Consider the following 16,302-nt stretch of genomic DNA (forward strand, 5'->3'; position numbering starts at 1 on the left):
ACATCAAAGACTCACATTCACTTAAGAAATAAAAGTAAAGAAAAAAGGCAAGATCCCTTTACACATAAAAGCAAAGGTTACAACTGCCTGTTAGTGCTTACTGGGGCAGTTAAGAGACAAGAGTGAATCCAAAGCAAAAGTCCATTTGTTGCTCTTTTTCCCCTCCCGCCACAAATGTATCCTGTTTTTTTAGTGTGAACACAAGCAGGGAACTAGAAGTCTAACAGTGTTTCTACACTACTGAACACTCCAACTCGGTGTCATTTGAACCCCGTCCTGATCACTGTGGGATACACAGTTGGCGTAACGTGGAGCGTCACCAGTGACTTCTACAAGGGTTGTCAACATTCTTCTGTCTTCAAACGTTTATCTAAAAAGCATTCACACTGAAGCTATACATACAGTTGCTCTTTTACAACACCATTACCATGGCCTAAGACAATGACCTGACCAAAGTTACCAGATTATAACACATACATCACACAAACATGTTAGTGCTCCAACTGTTTCCTTCAATCTATTTTCTCTAGAAGATAAAACCAATAAATAAACCTTTTTGTTTTTTTAAAAACGGCATACTTTTTAAAACAAGTGGAAATGACAAAGTATTTTCAGGATTAGTAATAGGTTTGTGCTTGTCAAGGTCATAAGAAGGCAGATCTGAAATCTTGAACAGTAGGCTATATCTGTATATTGGATTTGGCTCACAAACAATGAAATAAAAAGCCCAGTCTTCCTAAAAAGGGGAAGAAAGTTCATTTAAAACTCGCCACTCACTGCACATATTGCTTTCGGCACAGGCCTCCAGAGCTTTATGGCATCAGCACAGCCTTCAGACGAGGACTCCCGTCCTTAAATGCAGTCAGGGTGGAACCACATGCTAGTCTTCCTTCATGGCGCTTTCTGAATAAGCAAGCAGTTCTTTTAGTATGCTTCTTTGTCTCTTCTTTTTCTTAAAATTCAATTTTGGTGGCAATGCTTGATTAAAATATTGCTAGTCTGAATCAACAGTTCATGCAAATCCTAGCATGCTGCCCTGTATCCAGTGGTTACACAATGCATTGGCTCTGTGAACAGGACAAACATACACACACACAATATGTACACACGCATACACACTTGCCAGAGGAACAATGCTGACGCGGAGGGTGGATGTAGCACTTGTGCAGTTATGCCAGATGACCTCAAAAAGATGCAGTCCATTAATCCATGACTGCTTTTGTACAGATCTGTGTTCCAGAGCGGATAATCTGGGGTAGATGAAACCCCACAGTTGCATGTCCCATCACTTGCAGTCCATAACCTCAGGCTTAACAGAATCTGCATTTAACCACAGCAAGTCACACTTTCACAATAGAATTGGCAAATCTAAAAACAAAAAAAGGGGTAAAACTGTTGAAATGATCAATACATTATTGCAGAACATACATTATTAACAAGTCACTTTGCCCAACACCTACACAAACATGCATCTATGATGGTCAGGCATTGCCTCCAAACACAGATAACCATGTTGAAGCATTCCTATTATTTTTCTGCTAATTGCACAAGGTGTCCAGCCTATCATCCTCCAGGCTACCGACTCACCTCTTCCAATGCAGTACTCGCGCTACTCATGAACACCACAACCAAATCCACTAAATAAAAATGAAACCCTGTAAACAAAAGCAGCAAATAATGCATTGTAGGGGAAATCTTTGGAATCTGCAACAAGGGGGCAGAGAAAGAACTGGCTGGCGATCCCAGAACTCTGGCTATAGGCTGCGATAGGCAGTGGGTTTCATGAGACTTGGACAATGAAGCACAGCAGAGGTACAACAGGCTCCCGAAAAACAATCCTGGATTGCTCATCATTTAGGAAGGGGCAGGAGTGGTGGGTTGGTAAGCTATATTTACTGGAGGACGCAGGTTAGGTGGCAGGTGTCCCCAGTTTCGGGACAGACTCTGGTGTGTGCAGCTTTCCAGTTCAGCACTCAGAGACAGTTCTCACTCCACCTCCCGGTGTACGTCCGAGGCATCGGCTCGGCAGATCGGACAAGTGCGATTGGTCTGAAAGTGAGTAACATTAAGCATAAAGATGTTAAGCAAAGCATATCAAAACTATGAGAACACTGAAATGGTTTAATTGTTAAAAGGTAACTTTGGTATTTTTCAATTTGGACCCTATATTCCCATGTTTTTATGTCCAAGTGACTAATGAGGACTTTTTGAAATTGGTCCAGTATTGATGGAAAACGCTGTAACCGGCAGCTGCAAAACCAGCTGTGAGGGCAAGTGAGCTGCGCCAATGTAACGTTACGTTCAATAAAAGTGCTTGTTTTTGCCAGCGACAGGCTCAGATTGTTATCAAAGTGTCTGACAACATCATGGAAAGGACACTACAGAGAAATAAAACATGTTTCTTACCTTTGGCTAGATCCGCTCTGCTTGTTATTGTGTCCAAGTCCCGCTCAAGGAGAAGTCTCGTTGTTAAATGGCTCAAATAAATAAGGGCGGCCATCGAGTTCAAAGACCTCATCCACATTGTCGAAATCGTTTAAATCTTCAGCCATGACATTGAAAATCTTTTAGATAACACTAAGCTACGCTTTCTGTACTCCAACACAACAAACTCTGCCTGGCTGGCACTCACGTTTCCACCATGGATGTATTCCACTATTCCACAGCTATCTTCTGGCAACACGTCATCTTGCGATATTTCAAAATAAGACTTGACAAGACTCTCTCCATAATGTCAGATAATAACAATCGGAGCCTGTCAGCGGCAAAAAAAAGCACTTTTAGTGGACGTAAATGACGGTGCAAGCTTGCCCTGATAGGCTAACATTGCAGCCTGTGAGCGGCTGCCATCTACAGCGCACTCAATCAATACTGGACCAATTTCAGAAATTGTTGTCCCCATTAGTCACTTAGAAACAAAAAACATGGGAAAATAGGGTCCAGGTTGAAAAACACCAAAGTTACCCTTTAAAACTGGCATCAACTTACCTTTAACCATTTATCCACACACTTTGCATGGAATTCGTGGTTACAAGGTAATACCCGAAGTAGCTGCCTACACTCAAAGTCACTAAAGCACACAACACACCTGAGGAAAAGAAAAGGAAAAAGGATTGAGTTACCAGGATATAGATACATACTGTATATAAGTGGTTTGTTTTATGAAAAGGTGAGGAAAGGGCTTACAGCGTTTGTTCAGATAGATGATTCTCTGAGTTGAATCTGTAGGACGGAAGTTGCTCTATATCAGCTTTAGTGAGTCCACGTGGTTTCGCTTCACCCAACCTCTCCGCCAAATTCAGTAATGCCTAGAGAGAGAGAGAGAGAGAGAGAGAGAGAGAGAGAGAGAAAATTACTTGACGCTTTAGCAATATTGTCCAATAAAACATAATGAACTTAACTTTTTCTCTTAATTGAGAGAGAAAAAGAGAGGGGACAATGCTGATGATGTTTTTACGTAGATTGTAAAATACCATACAGCCCAAATTTTTTGTCACACCTATAACTAGGGATGTACCGATGCCAGTATCAATTGGGACATACTATTTTGTCATAATCCTCTTGCCTGTATATCCGCTGCGTAGAGGATTGTGGGTCAGAATAACCACAAAAGCATGCTGGCTTGCATACTGCAAAATGCGACCGCATGTCGTAGGACATCCTGGTATTTCTGGCATTCTGCATTTGACATACTTTGTATTGGAACATACTAAATATCTTTCTGGCATACTAAAGTGTATGTTAGTATGGGTACTGGAATGCACAGAATACAGTGGAAAAAGGAGAGGTAACCTTTCATTAAAAGATATCTTGAGCTTTTTCTAGCTTTTAGAATTTATGGCCACATATAAGAAATTTGAACTTTATTGTACATTACACCACACACACACAGAGGGAGAGTGACTTCATTTTCTGCTCAGGTAGACATTACTCTTCTATATCTTTACATAGCAAATAGTTCTTTGCTGCTATATTAATGATCTGTATATTGTATATAGTACCTTTCAAGTTTATTTCAAATTAAGTAAAACCATCAGCACCTTTATGTGAAATTAATTGTCATTTCCAGTGAACTTCAATGAATTGAACACTCATGACCAAACTAATAGAAACAAGCTTTAACCCGTCGGTATATACTGTATATTCAATGTGCGAAAAAAAAGATTCCATGTGGCCTAATTTGCTTTTCCACGAACCATCACACTAACCTCATAGTTCTCCATCTCCACATCATCCACATCCAAGTCTAAACTGATGGCTGGGCCCACTGCTGTTGGAGGCACAGGAAGCATTGACCTGTGCATAGAGAGAAACACATCTGAGCGAGCATCAACACAATCACTGCAACTTCACTGTGATTGTAAGCAGCACCTGCTCTGCAAACACCAGCACTGAGTGGTAACTAGAGGTAAACATCATTTCTGTCTTGCTTCTTCACTTCATTCATTTTTGGGAAAGCAGAGATGCAAAAGCCAGAATGCAGCATATTATAATCACTAACTCAGCTGCAGTGTTGACACACATAGAAGAGGAGTCAATCGCTGAGGCTAGTAACTTAGTAGAATCAATTTTACATTCTAATTACCAGATGATTAAAACTGCTTTACTTCATAAACAGGGAATTTACTGCAGGTACTCACAGGAAGTAAGGGAGGAAGCCTGGGTAGTAAGATGGAGGGGGAGGAGGAGGGGGGAGAGGTTGCTGCAACCGGTATCTCTGTCCACTCACTCGCCTGGGCAGCATGTGGGGATATGGCTGAGGAGAAACACACAGAGATGTGTAAAACAAAAGTCTGTGATAACAATAAACATTTAATAATGATAGCAAGTTTAAGAAAAGTCTTATTGCATTAGAAGGAACAGCACATATAAGAACAGTTTTACAGTAATGACACAAAGCAGTTTGTATGGGATTACATTACAACTGTTAAATACAGAAGATGCAACATGCGGCGGCTTTAGAGCTGTTGGAAGGCACCTCTGACAGAGCTGTGCCATGAGTAATGTAAGTAATATTATTATTTACTATTTTCAATGAGCAATAAATGCCTCGTCTGGTTAAAGGGTAACTTTGGTGTTTTTCAACCTGAACCTTATTTCCCATGTTTTTTGTGTCTAAGTGAAAGTCACTAAGTTACTATTGGGGGAAAACAATTTCTGAAATTGGTCCAGTATTGAGGGAGAGTGCTACAGACGGCAGCCGCTCACGTTCTGCAATGTAATCCTATCAGGGCAACCTGGCACCGTCGTTTACGTGCTCTAAAAGGGTTTGTTTTTGCCATGACAGGTTCTGATTGTTATTCTAAGTGTCTGACATTATGGAAAGAGTCTCGCTCATGGAGAAGTCTTGTTCTGAAATCTCGCAAGGAGATGTGTTGCCGAAAGACAACGGTGGAATAGTGGAATACATCCATGGTGGAAACACTGCGAGTGCCAGCCGGGCAGAGTTTGTTGTGTTGGAGTACAGAAAGCGTAGCTTAGTGTTATCTAAAAGATTTTCAATGTCATGACTGAATATTTAGATTATTTCCACAATGTGGATGAGGTCTTTGAATTCAATGGCTGCCCGTATTTATTTGAGCTAGAGTAGACGAATATTCAGATTTCACAACGAGACTTCTCCTTGAGCGGGACTTGGACACAATGACAAACAGACCGGATCAAACAAAAGGTTATTTCTCTGTAGGGTACTTTCCATAATGTTGTCAGACACTTCTGAGCCTGTCAGTGGCAAAAACAAGCACTTTTAGTGAATGTTTCTCCCTCAATACTGGGCCAGTTTTAAAAATGTATGTCCTTATTAGTCACTTAGACACAAAAACATGGGAAAATAGGTTGCAAAAATACCGAAGTTACCCTTTAAGACAGAGGATCCCAAACGTTATTCTGATATTTGATAGCATTTTATTAGCCAGTAGCAAAAAGTAGCTAAGTTGATTTTCATTATTTTATTAAACAGTTAGAAGCCTGAACTACCAAACTTTCTAGACACAAGATAAATTATATTATTATTACTGTGCTATGCTCTACTTAAAGTAAGCTCCTTCATATTTTGGATTTAACTGATGCGTTTGCTTTGTGAGCATCACCAGCTTTTGTTTTCTTCCCTGTCAAAGGTTTGTCCATCTTAAACTAACTAAATGCAATTTAGCTTTATGCAGACATTTCGACCTGTCGTAGCAGGAAAAACACAAGTGGAACTAATAATATCAATGATCAATTAAAGCAATTAGGTATTAAGGAAACAAAGTTCAATGCTATTGAAGACTTTTCAAGACCTGCAGATGCCCTGTGTGCTGGACAGCCTCCAGCTGTAAATATGTTGATCTGAACAGGTGTGAAGCAGGTCATGCTAAAAAATAAAATAAGTCATAAGTGCACTGTTAATTTCCCTAGAACATAATAGTCTGAAAATGTCTGAGAGGCCGTCTTACCACTCCAAAGGGAAGCTCCTGATGCAGAGGCTCTTGAGGAAGATACTGTAGGGGCAGAGAAGGAGGCAGCGCTGGTGGGTGATGAGAGGGAGGGTAGGAGAAGGTCCCTAATGGGTGCTGGTCCCCTCTTAGGTCAACTTCATTGTCTACCCTCTGTAGAGGCTGGGAGGAGAGACAGATGTACAGGAAAGGGTTGCAGTTAGACTTGACATACAGTACGTATGCAAATCAACAAACTAGTGATTACATTCTACACCCACTGTGATGTGTTTTCATTAATGAACACGTGTATGCTGTGGACTACTCACCATGCGTGGGTGCTGAGGCTGTAAAGGGACAAACTGGCTCAAAGGAGTAAGGTGCGGCGGCTGGTGGGGGGGTACAGATGGGGTCGGGTGCAATACAAAATGTTCGCTGGAGATCAGGGGTGGAAAGGCTTGATAAGACACTGGCATATGCTGCATGGTACATGCCTGTATGAGCTGAGGAGAGAGAAGAAGAAAAAACACAAAAGAGCGGACATAAATTTATGTAAGTGAATTTTCTTTCCTAATTTTATTTATGTCAACAATCAAACAACCCTTTGAAGCAGCCTCTGACTAACCAAAGCAAATTTGCTCCTTAAATACACAGTAAGGCAGTTATAATGAAAGCATGTGGAAGGCGTGTAATTAACAGAAGCAACATAAAACATAAAGAAAAACACAGCACTGACAGTATTGGCACCTCCCTTATTATCTTTCTAGAGTCTGTTTGTTTCCACACATAAACTAAATATACAACAGAATCATATTTTATGTTGCTTAACTGTTTCTACTTGTGCTAACATCGAGATTAAACCACAGATCCTGCACAGTAACAGCAGCAGCTTATTTGTTAGTCATGAACAGTGACAGATTGCATGGCTGGTATGGTGTGCTACATGGATGCCACTGACATTTGGGCTCTTCCTTTTCAAACTCACAGGAGGAGGAAGGCAGCAGAGCAGAGAGAGCTGTCCGCTGAACATTACCGAGCATGCTGGGAGCTGCTGAGTGTTGCACCCCGGAAGGGGCTGCCCGGTGTGGATGGGAAATCCATGGGTCGTCACCGTCGTAACAGTGTATGATATTGGAACGGATCCCTGGTGCATCTTTCAAGAAAAAAGAAATGTGGGGGAGAAATTGAGTGACTCACAATCTGCCTGAAACAAAAGTGTGACTGCAAGAGCTCATCGTATACTACTACACAACACCCTGCATGCTTCATATTAAATCTGCACATTTCTGAGGAATATGTTTGGTCAGACAACAAATAACAGCAAATCATGTTTGATTAAACTTCTTTACCCATAGGGTTCTTGTTCGGTTACCTGGTCATGTAGATCCACCATGATGGGGCTCTGCTGGGGCAGGTGAGCAGCAGGGTGAAGCATGCGTGGTGGTGTGCTGGTATGGCTGTAGTGTCTGGACTCATCTAAAGGAACCTGTTGGTGATGTTGGGAGAAAAGCAGATGATGGAAGTTCTCATCCTGGATCAGAGAAGTGTGCAGTACAGGCCGGTCTCGTCTCCCCCACTGGCGTCTCACTGGTGGGCTGTAACATCACACAGAAAAAAAAAGAAAATAGACACAGATAGTTCAATATATTGTACATCCAAATTAAACAAGTTGCATTTTTCTTATATTATTGGCATAATAATACACCAATGTTAGGTAATTGTAGCATATGTCATTGATACGCTGTGGGGCTGCTCAGAGGGTAGAGCAGCCATCTACTAATCAAAAGGTCAGGGGGGTTTGATCACTGGCCCCTGCAGTCTACATGTTGAAGTGTCCTTGGGCAAGATACTGCACCCCAAATTGCTCCTGATGGCTGTGCCATCGGCTAGAGTGTGCGTGTGAATGTTTATCGCTCCTGATGAGCATGTGGCACCTTGTATGGTAGCTTCACTCTGCCACCAGTGTATGAAAACATGTGTGAATGTTGGCTTGTGTTGTAAAGCGCTTTGAGTGGTTGCTAAGACTTGAAAAGTGCCTTATAAATACAGTCTATACACCATTTAATTACTATCATACTCTTGATACACACAATGTAGCAATATTTTTTGTCCTTTGAAAATTTAAATATATTGTGGGGAAACAGGCATGTCATACTTTCGAGTTTTTGTTTAGTGTATATTGACATGGGGCTTATGGCGCTTGCAAATCACCATTAATTTAATGAGTCAGTGTGTAGTTTTGCTGGATAGAGGCAGGGAAACATGTTGAATGTAACAATATAATGTTTTTTTACATTAAGGAAAAATTAAGGTGTATTTGTGTTTTTTTTTTTTTTTTTACATGAGTCACACACAAAACTGACATTTGCTGCTGAAATTATCCCAATCTTATTACCTCCGCCAAGGCCAAAGGCCTAGGAAGGAGGTTATGTTTTCACCGCGTTGGTTTGTTGGTTTGGAGGATTACTCCAAAAGTCCGCGATGGATTTAAATTTAAATGGTGGGGGTGTGGCACAATGAACAATCCATTCGATTTTGGTGGCGATCCGGATCATGATCCGGCTTCGGAAATTGTTTTTAATAGCTCCGGTTAGCTTTTGCATTAACACCACAGGCTTTAGGACATGCGCAGTGTAACCAATGACGCTTTCATGAGTCTCCCTGCATCTTTCCTTCTGCCTACAGAGGGACAGAGAGAGAGCTGGGGGTGGACACCTGTAGATTATTATTGTAGAAAAATGTCTGAAGGAAAGACAAGTTCTTACCTTCTCCTGAGATGCACTGGGGCGTTGCAGGGCTCTACAAGGAACCGCCTCGGGTTTAAGGGGGCTGTTGGTGGCAGCCTATTTACTGCTATTTCCCATGGTCGCATTGGTGACGTCGTGCAGACGAGTCACGCTCTGGGAAAGGGAACTGTACAGTGGAGGCACTCGTATGTTGCCTCTGATTGTCTTAACCCTGCAAAAACACACCAATTGATAAAATCAGAACCCTGCTTCTTATGCTACAGAGAGAGAGCTTATTATATCCTTTATAAATGGTCATTACAGAAAAGTCATGAGGTAAAACATACTAATGGTAGCTAGTTTTACTCTTTCCAACAGGAATATACCAGTTATCAAGTTAAATGTGTACAGTGCCAGTCACATTTAAACCCCATTTATCAAAAAATCACAAAGACTTTCAGATCTGTTACACCACACACCCCAGTGGGATTATATATGATGTTGTAAAACTAAATTATACAATTGCAAGCTAATAAAATAGGGGTTTAAATAATAGTGAATTAAATTGTTAATTTCTCTGAGGACCACTCAAGGTATCCGGACCATATGTTCCTCTACTTTGCAGTTCAGGTTAAATATCGAACAATCCAATTTTAAGTTAACTGTGCTGTAAATCCCCTAAAATTAGAACTGTAAGAAGTAGGTATGAATGATTTCAGAAAATCTTTGTGACTTCATATTTAACTGAAGCACATTGAAGCACATGGGCACGTGTGGGAATTGTTTATCTCCATGCATTTCTTATATTTTATTGGAAATGGCCTAGATTACAGTAACTGTATAGGCACATTGTTTCAGGTTATATATATCTGGATACTATTTAATTCAACATTGCCCTTTTTCTCTCTCATTGATAAATGATACATATATTTTTAAATAAAATCCATATTCACTTGCTCCAATATCCCAGAAGCACTTTCAATTACTGCTTTATAAATGTTAAAATACCCTTGAAAACGTTCATACATGTTTAAAAGACATAAATCCCTTAACCCATTGCCTTTGGTCGTGTCATAAATTACAGAAGTACTGGTCTGAAATATTATGTGAAATGGAAAAGATATTTGATAAGGATTTAGAAATGAATCCAATGTCTTTGATTTTAGGAATCCCACGTACAAATATAACTGCAGCCAACAAAAGGTTATATAACATTCTTACATTTGCTGCTAGAAAAAAATATATTACTACAGTGGATTAGTGATAAGAAACCCTCTGTTGAAGGCTGGCGTAAAGTCATTTTTGAGATATCTTACAAATATTCTACATGCCAAAGTAGATCAGTTCCACAATATTTGGCAGCACCTATCTGAATTATATTGGACCTGAACTCTCTTCCATTATCTCACAAGGAGTCTCTTGAACATGAATTCATATATCCTGTGACTTCCCTGCACTATGGACTATTTCCTATGCCCTCCTATATACATTTTTTTATCTGAGCTGTACCAGTGTTTGTTGTTGTTTTTTTGTTATTCTTATTGTTTTGTTTGTGAAAATAAGAAAACCCAATAAACATATTATAAAAAAATAAAGACATAAATCACTGCAATCACACATTTTAAGACAAATAACAGTATGATGTCTGCTACAGGTGCCTAATTAGACTGATCAAAACCTATAGGTCATTTGTAACCAAATGCATGCCTTTTTCTAATAAACAAACAGTTCAGTTATACATATCCCAAGGTTAGGGAATTACAAAAGACTTAACATGAGTTTAACCAAAATGCTAGAATATAGTGGTAGTGTATTTAATGCAGTATGATATCGTGGGACAGAATAAATAGGGGTCGCTGTAGGCTGCCTGAACAAAAACATGGAAAGCCATGTGCTCAAAAGACAAAGCAACAACAAAAGATGTGAAAGGCAAGCAGGCTACCACACAATCTAGGAGGCCATTGCATCCTTACACCATTTCCTACAAGTATTATGCAAAGCCAGGCACACATCACTGCGAAAATGACAAACATTAAGCTTGTGGCAACCTTATTGTCAGGAGCCAATATCGACGTCCCTCTGTTTGAAGGAGAGCAGCTAACTTTAGCCCATCTAGGCTAAGGCTTTGTCCCCACATAGCAGGACACATAACAGCTGCACTGGTTAAAGCCAGCATGCTAATACATGTTGTGCTTCATCAGTGCATAACCTACCCATGTAAACACACAGACAGCAGCATTAATATGAACAGGTTTAGCTGTGTGAGTTGGGCAAACAACACAGATCTTACTTTCTTTGCTAGTTTGCTCTGCTCGGTGAGATGGCAGGTGTTTTCAGTCTCCCAAATGTCGTGTCCCATCAAGTTATCCTTGCACGTAAACCTGTAGAAACTATGGTTACCTGACTATCATCCACTGTCTCAGACTGATTTATGTGACAATGTCGGATGCTATTAGCTTGCTAGCTCTTGTTAGCTATAACACGCTTCCCAGCTGCTGCATAGAGATTCAGGTTGTCTCCAGAAACCCTCAAAGTGTCCCTGTTTCGTTACCGGCAGCGTGTGTTTCACCTGAGCAGGTAAACACCGTTAAACCGTGTAATAATGATGAACCTTAGCTACCATAACGACAGGAAACAACAGTCCTTGGCGCGTGTATGTTCCTTGAAATGCATTGTTGTGACGAAACCACGCCCCCTCCGGTGAGCAGCCAATCAGAGCGCAGCAAAGCACAGACAGCAGACAGCCAGACAGTCTCTGCTACAATGTATCAAAACAAGCAGCTTCCTGTTGTCACTTTGTAGCTTATAAACAAAATGCTCTCCAGGGATATTTATTTAACTAAATAGATCCCTAACCCTAATAGTGAGCCCAGTGTCAGACCGAAGAAATACCCTGACATTATTTTTTCTCCCCCTTTCTTACTGTATCTTGCCACCTATATAGCACAGACACAGCTATTTTTTTAAATAGTCCTACCAGTGCTGGAAAGTAACCAGGTTTAGTATGATTTTGAGGTGCTTGTACATTATTTCCATTTGCAAAACATTGATGTATTGTTAAAGATTCAACTACCCAGCCATATATAAAACTATTCATATTGTAGCTGCTCCTCAACATATATACAGTACATTAAAGTACTGCTTACATAGTAATGCATTAGTAATAATGATCCAGTAATATTTAGCAACACTGACAGGTGCCATTCTGCATAACAAGTGATAATAATAAGTACTTTTCTTCTGTTAGGGATATTTAGTTAAATAAATATCCCTAACCCTAATAGTGAGTCCAGTGTCAGACTGAATAAATACCCTGACCTTATATACCCTGCCCCCACCCCGCAAAAATGATGATATTTATCTGTATCTCTTTTAAAAACCCATATTTATAAAAAGGCTTTTTTAACTCAGTAAGGCAACAGCTTGGTGCACCTTTTCCCACACCTTATATTGTCCTCCTTTGGCTTATGTGTAGTAACTTATTGTTTTGATACCACTGGTTACGGATTTTAGTTTTCTCATTATTTGGTCTTTATGTTTTGTTCTTTAATTGTTGTTTTTATTTTGTCTGTATTTCATTGTATCTGTGCAAGCACTTTGAAACTATGTTTAGAAAGGTGCTATACAAATAAAGATTATTATTATTATTATTATTATTATTACCAAGCTGTATATAAAGCAATTCATATTGTAGCTGCTCCTCAACATAATATACATTAAAGAACTGCTTACATAGTAATGCATTAGTAATATTGATCCAGTAATATTTAGCAACACTAAAAGGGGGCCATTCTGCATAATAAGTGATAATAATAAGTACTCTCTTCTGTACATTTGCTCAAGTAAAATTTTGAATGCAGGACTTTAGCTTGATGTAGCATTTGTTATAAGTGCGGTATGCTAAATGATCTAATAGCCTACTTATTCCACCACTGAGTCACTATACAAGTACTAAACAATCAGAAAAGGTTTCCACAGGTCGTACTCTTTCCAAATGAGGAACCTGGTCTAATATTTAACCATTTGAACATTCCTGACCTGAAAAGTTTGGGGATTTCCCCAACTAAAGCAACTCTCTTGTGACAACCAGCCTCACTTCAAGAACAAAAACATGAAGTAATTAAATAATAATATTGCATTTTAATTAATTAATTTTAGCCCAATGAAAACAAGTGTTAATGTGGTAGAAGACACTGCATTTAGGTCTAAAAAGCTCTACTGTGGCCCACAGTCTGTTTTGACTCTCACTGGAGGCCACAGTGTCCTGTACTCTACTTAGCCGGTTATATAATATTGCAATTGCATGATCAAGACCCTTCATCAGCTATTGTACAGCATTTCTCAGCTATGTTTTTGTACAGGCCAGCGAATGGAACTGCAAAAGACTTCATGTGATGCAGCACTTGAGGATTATCAAGCTTTTATTAGGCCTTATAAGCTACCTATCAGGCCCACTTTGTCCAGCAGGAGTTCATAAATAATGTCTTCCCTCTGTTTTGAATGCTCCATTGCAAAGCAGTGGAGCATGTCGTCGCGTTGAATGCATTCAAAAGTATGCACCTAAAGAAGAGCTGAGTAAGGAGAGCAGTGGTATGCAACATGGACTAAATGTAAACATTACAACATCGCACTCGGTAGCAGCAAAACAAGGAGGGGCTGGAGGTTGAGCAGGATGACAGCCCTAATAACCCGTCTAACCATCTCCCGTAAACACGCACCGCAAATCTCCAAAAATCAACCGAGACTAAAGCGAGAAGAAGAGGAGCAGTGTAGTTACCTGATTGTTAATATGCAAACATCTGATCACTGGTATTTCCCTTGTAATGTTCACATCTCGTTAGGCTAAGTGCGGCATCCCACGGTCAGCTGTTCCCGTGTGGAACATTCCGTGGATTTCACCACTGCTGTAAAAAAAGGTGCTAAACATTAGTCTCTCGTATTAATCACCGCATCCTGTCTGTGTGTTGTGCGGGTTTATGCTTTTGCAAACCCTTGAGATTATGTCCGCAATCGCCACTTTTTGGTTTTGGAAATGGTTGTCCAGCCCCACGGTTGCTTTGAGTTTCTGCAGTTCCCTGTTACACCCCCATTTCTGCGTATTTCCAGAGCAGGGAGCACACGCCATGCTGCCATTTTTACCGTAATGGACAGAGAAAAGTGTGTCAGTCTGACTCGAAGGTTCAGGGTCGCCTATGAAAAGCGTTCATTTGTAATCTGTTGAGTGAAAAAAGGGAGAAGAAAAAAAAATTAAAATCCTCAGAACCTTTATTGAATAAAAATAGTAATGCCAAAGTAAAGATCATGCATTAAAACAGCTTACTTAAGGGAAAGTACAGAACCTATTACCAGCAACATTTACTTAAAGTATCAAATAAAATAAAAATAAATAAATAAGTATCAATTAAAGTATTTTTTGTCTATAGCTTACATTGTATATTGTACATAGGTATAATTTTTTTATTCTTATTCTTATTCTATTCTAACGTTTTTATCTATTCTTTTGTTATTTTACTGCTCATTTGCACCAACAAAACCAAAGCAAATTCATAGTGTATACCTCATCCACCTGGAATAAACTCGATTCTGATTCTGATTCTGATTCTGATTCTGATTCAAAAAGAAAAAGGAAAAGTAAACATTATGGAGAATGCCTCCTTCCTGGGTGTTATATCATTATATATACTATATAATTGCTTATTATTATACAAGCTGTGAAATAAACATCATTATAATGTTGTAGATGGTGGAGGTAGATATAAGTTTACTTACTTTATTGGGAAGTTTAAAGCAGCAGTGGGTAGAATTGGAGCAAATATGATTATAAAAAGTTGTTTTGATATCACTATATCCTGACAGTAGTGCATGAGACAGGTAATCTGGAAAAAAAAAGTATGTGCCTCTGTGTCCTCCGGTGTTCCTAATGGCATCTGCAAGATTTAGTGTAGTGTACTGTTTAGCTGTAAAATGAGAAAGTTTGTGACCCGACTTCCTTTATTTTTCATACCTGCTCAAAAACATAGAGCCAACAGTGTGCATCATTCACTCGGTAGTTAAAGTTTAAGGTATTATTTACAGTGATTTTTCTGTATTTCTCTTCTTTTGACTGTGTGGTGACCTTTTGATTTATTTACATTTTTGTGAGCAGTTATTTATCACATTTTGGCATTAACAAAATTAAGTAAAAAAAAAAAGTAACGAAGTCAGAGAGACAAATGTTCAAAGTCCTAATAAAGTGCATAATATGGCAAAATGGATAATGCTTCTGTATGATATACAAGTTCCTCCACTAGGAAAACAAGGATAAGGCCTCTGTGTACTAAAAGGAGAAAATAAAAAGAAAAAAGATACAGACAAAAAAAGTGTAGAAAACACAGGAACTCCAACTCATCCTAACCCTAAAAAGAAAGGCAATAAAAGAGAATACAAATTATATCAGACACAGTAACTATACAACTTGTGTGAGACCTTCCAACATCCATATGTATTGGCACAAGTTAACTGTTGTTATTATTATTTATTGCATTTTAATTATATTCTTATCCTGTGACTCTCATCACTAAATTATGTTTCTTAATTCCTGAGTCAGAGTGCGTCATTACTTATCAGGACTTATTTCATCATCTTGATACGTGCAAAGACAACACCCTGACTGAACCTCGGATCAACCAGTCATTCATTCCAGTTAGATATTTTTTTTACTTCTGTTTCTGTTTACTGGAATTGCTTTGGTGATGTCCCCCTATTTTTATATCTTTATTGCAGGGTCAGGAGTGGCAGGGTTGTGTGTTCAATACTGCAAATCATAAACCAAAGTCTAATTGGCTTAGATTGTAGGAACACATTTCTGGGATGTCTGTCATCAATACCCAGACGGATTTTTGCTTCCGAGTATGTGAATGATAATATTCCTGTGGTTTATAAGCACATACTTTTGGGGTTGTTTACCTCTTTATAAAAGGTCACAAAAGTGAATTCAGCTAAATGAATGTTTTTCATCATAGACACTGAACTTCATCTCCTGAAGCCAATTTGACCCACTTCTAGCCATGCTAACTATATTGGTACAGACACTCATTTCACCCTTAAAATGAATTGTAATAACTTTGATAATCCCTTGACATCACCTCTAGCAGTCAACAGTCATGTCAAAATTGCATTTTGTC

General features: G+C 39.3%; 1 protein-coding gene across 4 annotated transcripts; it reads right to left on the reverse strand.

Annotated features, from left to right (window-relative positions):
- Positions 1 to 553: 553 nt before the first annotated feature.
- On the reverse strand, positions 554 to 14,221 carry rnf44 (ring finger protein 44). 4 transcript variants are annotated; one of them, XM_074648203.1, is made up of 11 exons: positions 13,917 to 14,221; positions 9,179 to 9,371; positions 7,786 to 8,008; positions 7,399 to 7,566; positions 6,743 to 6,916; positions 6,435 to 6,596; positions 4,641 to 4,756; positions 4,209 to 4,296; positions 3,187 to 3,308; positions 2,989 to 3,088; positions 554 to 2,049 (listed from the first exon to the last, which is right to left on the reverse strand). In XM_074648203.1, exons 2-11 carry the CDS (start codon positions 9,283 to 9,285, stop codon positions 1,987 to 1,989), a joined length of 1,323 nt encoding a protein of 440 aa, XP_074504304.1. In that variant the 5' UTR covers positions 9,286 to 9,371; positions 13,917 to 14,221; the 3' UTR covers positions 554 to 1,986. The 4 variants fall into 4 exon arrangements, with proteins under 4 accessions (XP_074504304.1, XP_074504307.1, XP_074504306.1 ...); XM_074648206.1 differs by having other exon boundaries at positions 7,447 to 7,566; positions 13,917 to 14,056; XM_074648205.1 differs by lacking the exon at positions 13,917 to 14,221 and adding an exon at positions 11,430 to 11,818 and having other exon boundaries at positions 7,447 to 7,566.
- Positions 14,222 to 16,302: the final 2,081 nt, after the last annotated feature.

This window comes from Sebastes fasciatus, chromosome 10 (genome assembly GCF_043250625.1).
Source record: "Sebastes fasciatus isolate fSebFas1 chromosome 10, fSebFas1.pri, whole genome shotgun sequence".
In the NCBI taxonomy this organism is placed as follows: domain Eukaryota; kingdom Metazoa; phylum Chordata; class Actinopteri; order Perciformes; family Sebastidae; genus Sebastes; species Sebastes fasciatus.

Coding starts and splice junctions, on each gene's coding strand:
- rnf44 (XM_074648203.1), bottom strand. CDS start 9,285: ATGCGACCATGGGAAATAGCAGTAAATAGGCTGCCACCAACAGCCCCC. Junction 6,597..6,742: donor AGCCTCAGCACCCACGCATG/GTGAGTAGTCCA, acceptor CTCTCCTCCCAG/CCTCTACAGAGGGTAGACAA. Junction 3,309..4,208: donor TGGAGATGGAGAACTATGAG/GTTAGTGTGATG, acceptor CTCTCTCTCTAG/GCATTACTGAATTTGGCGGA.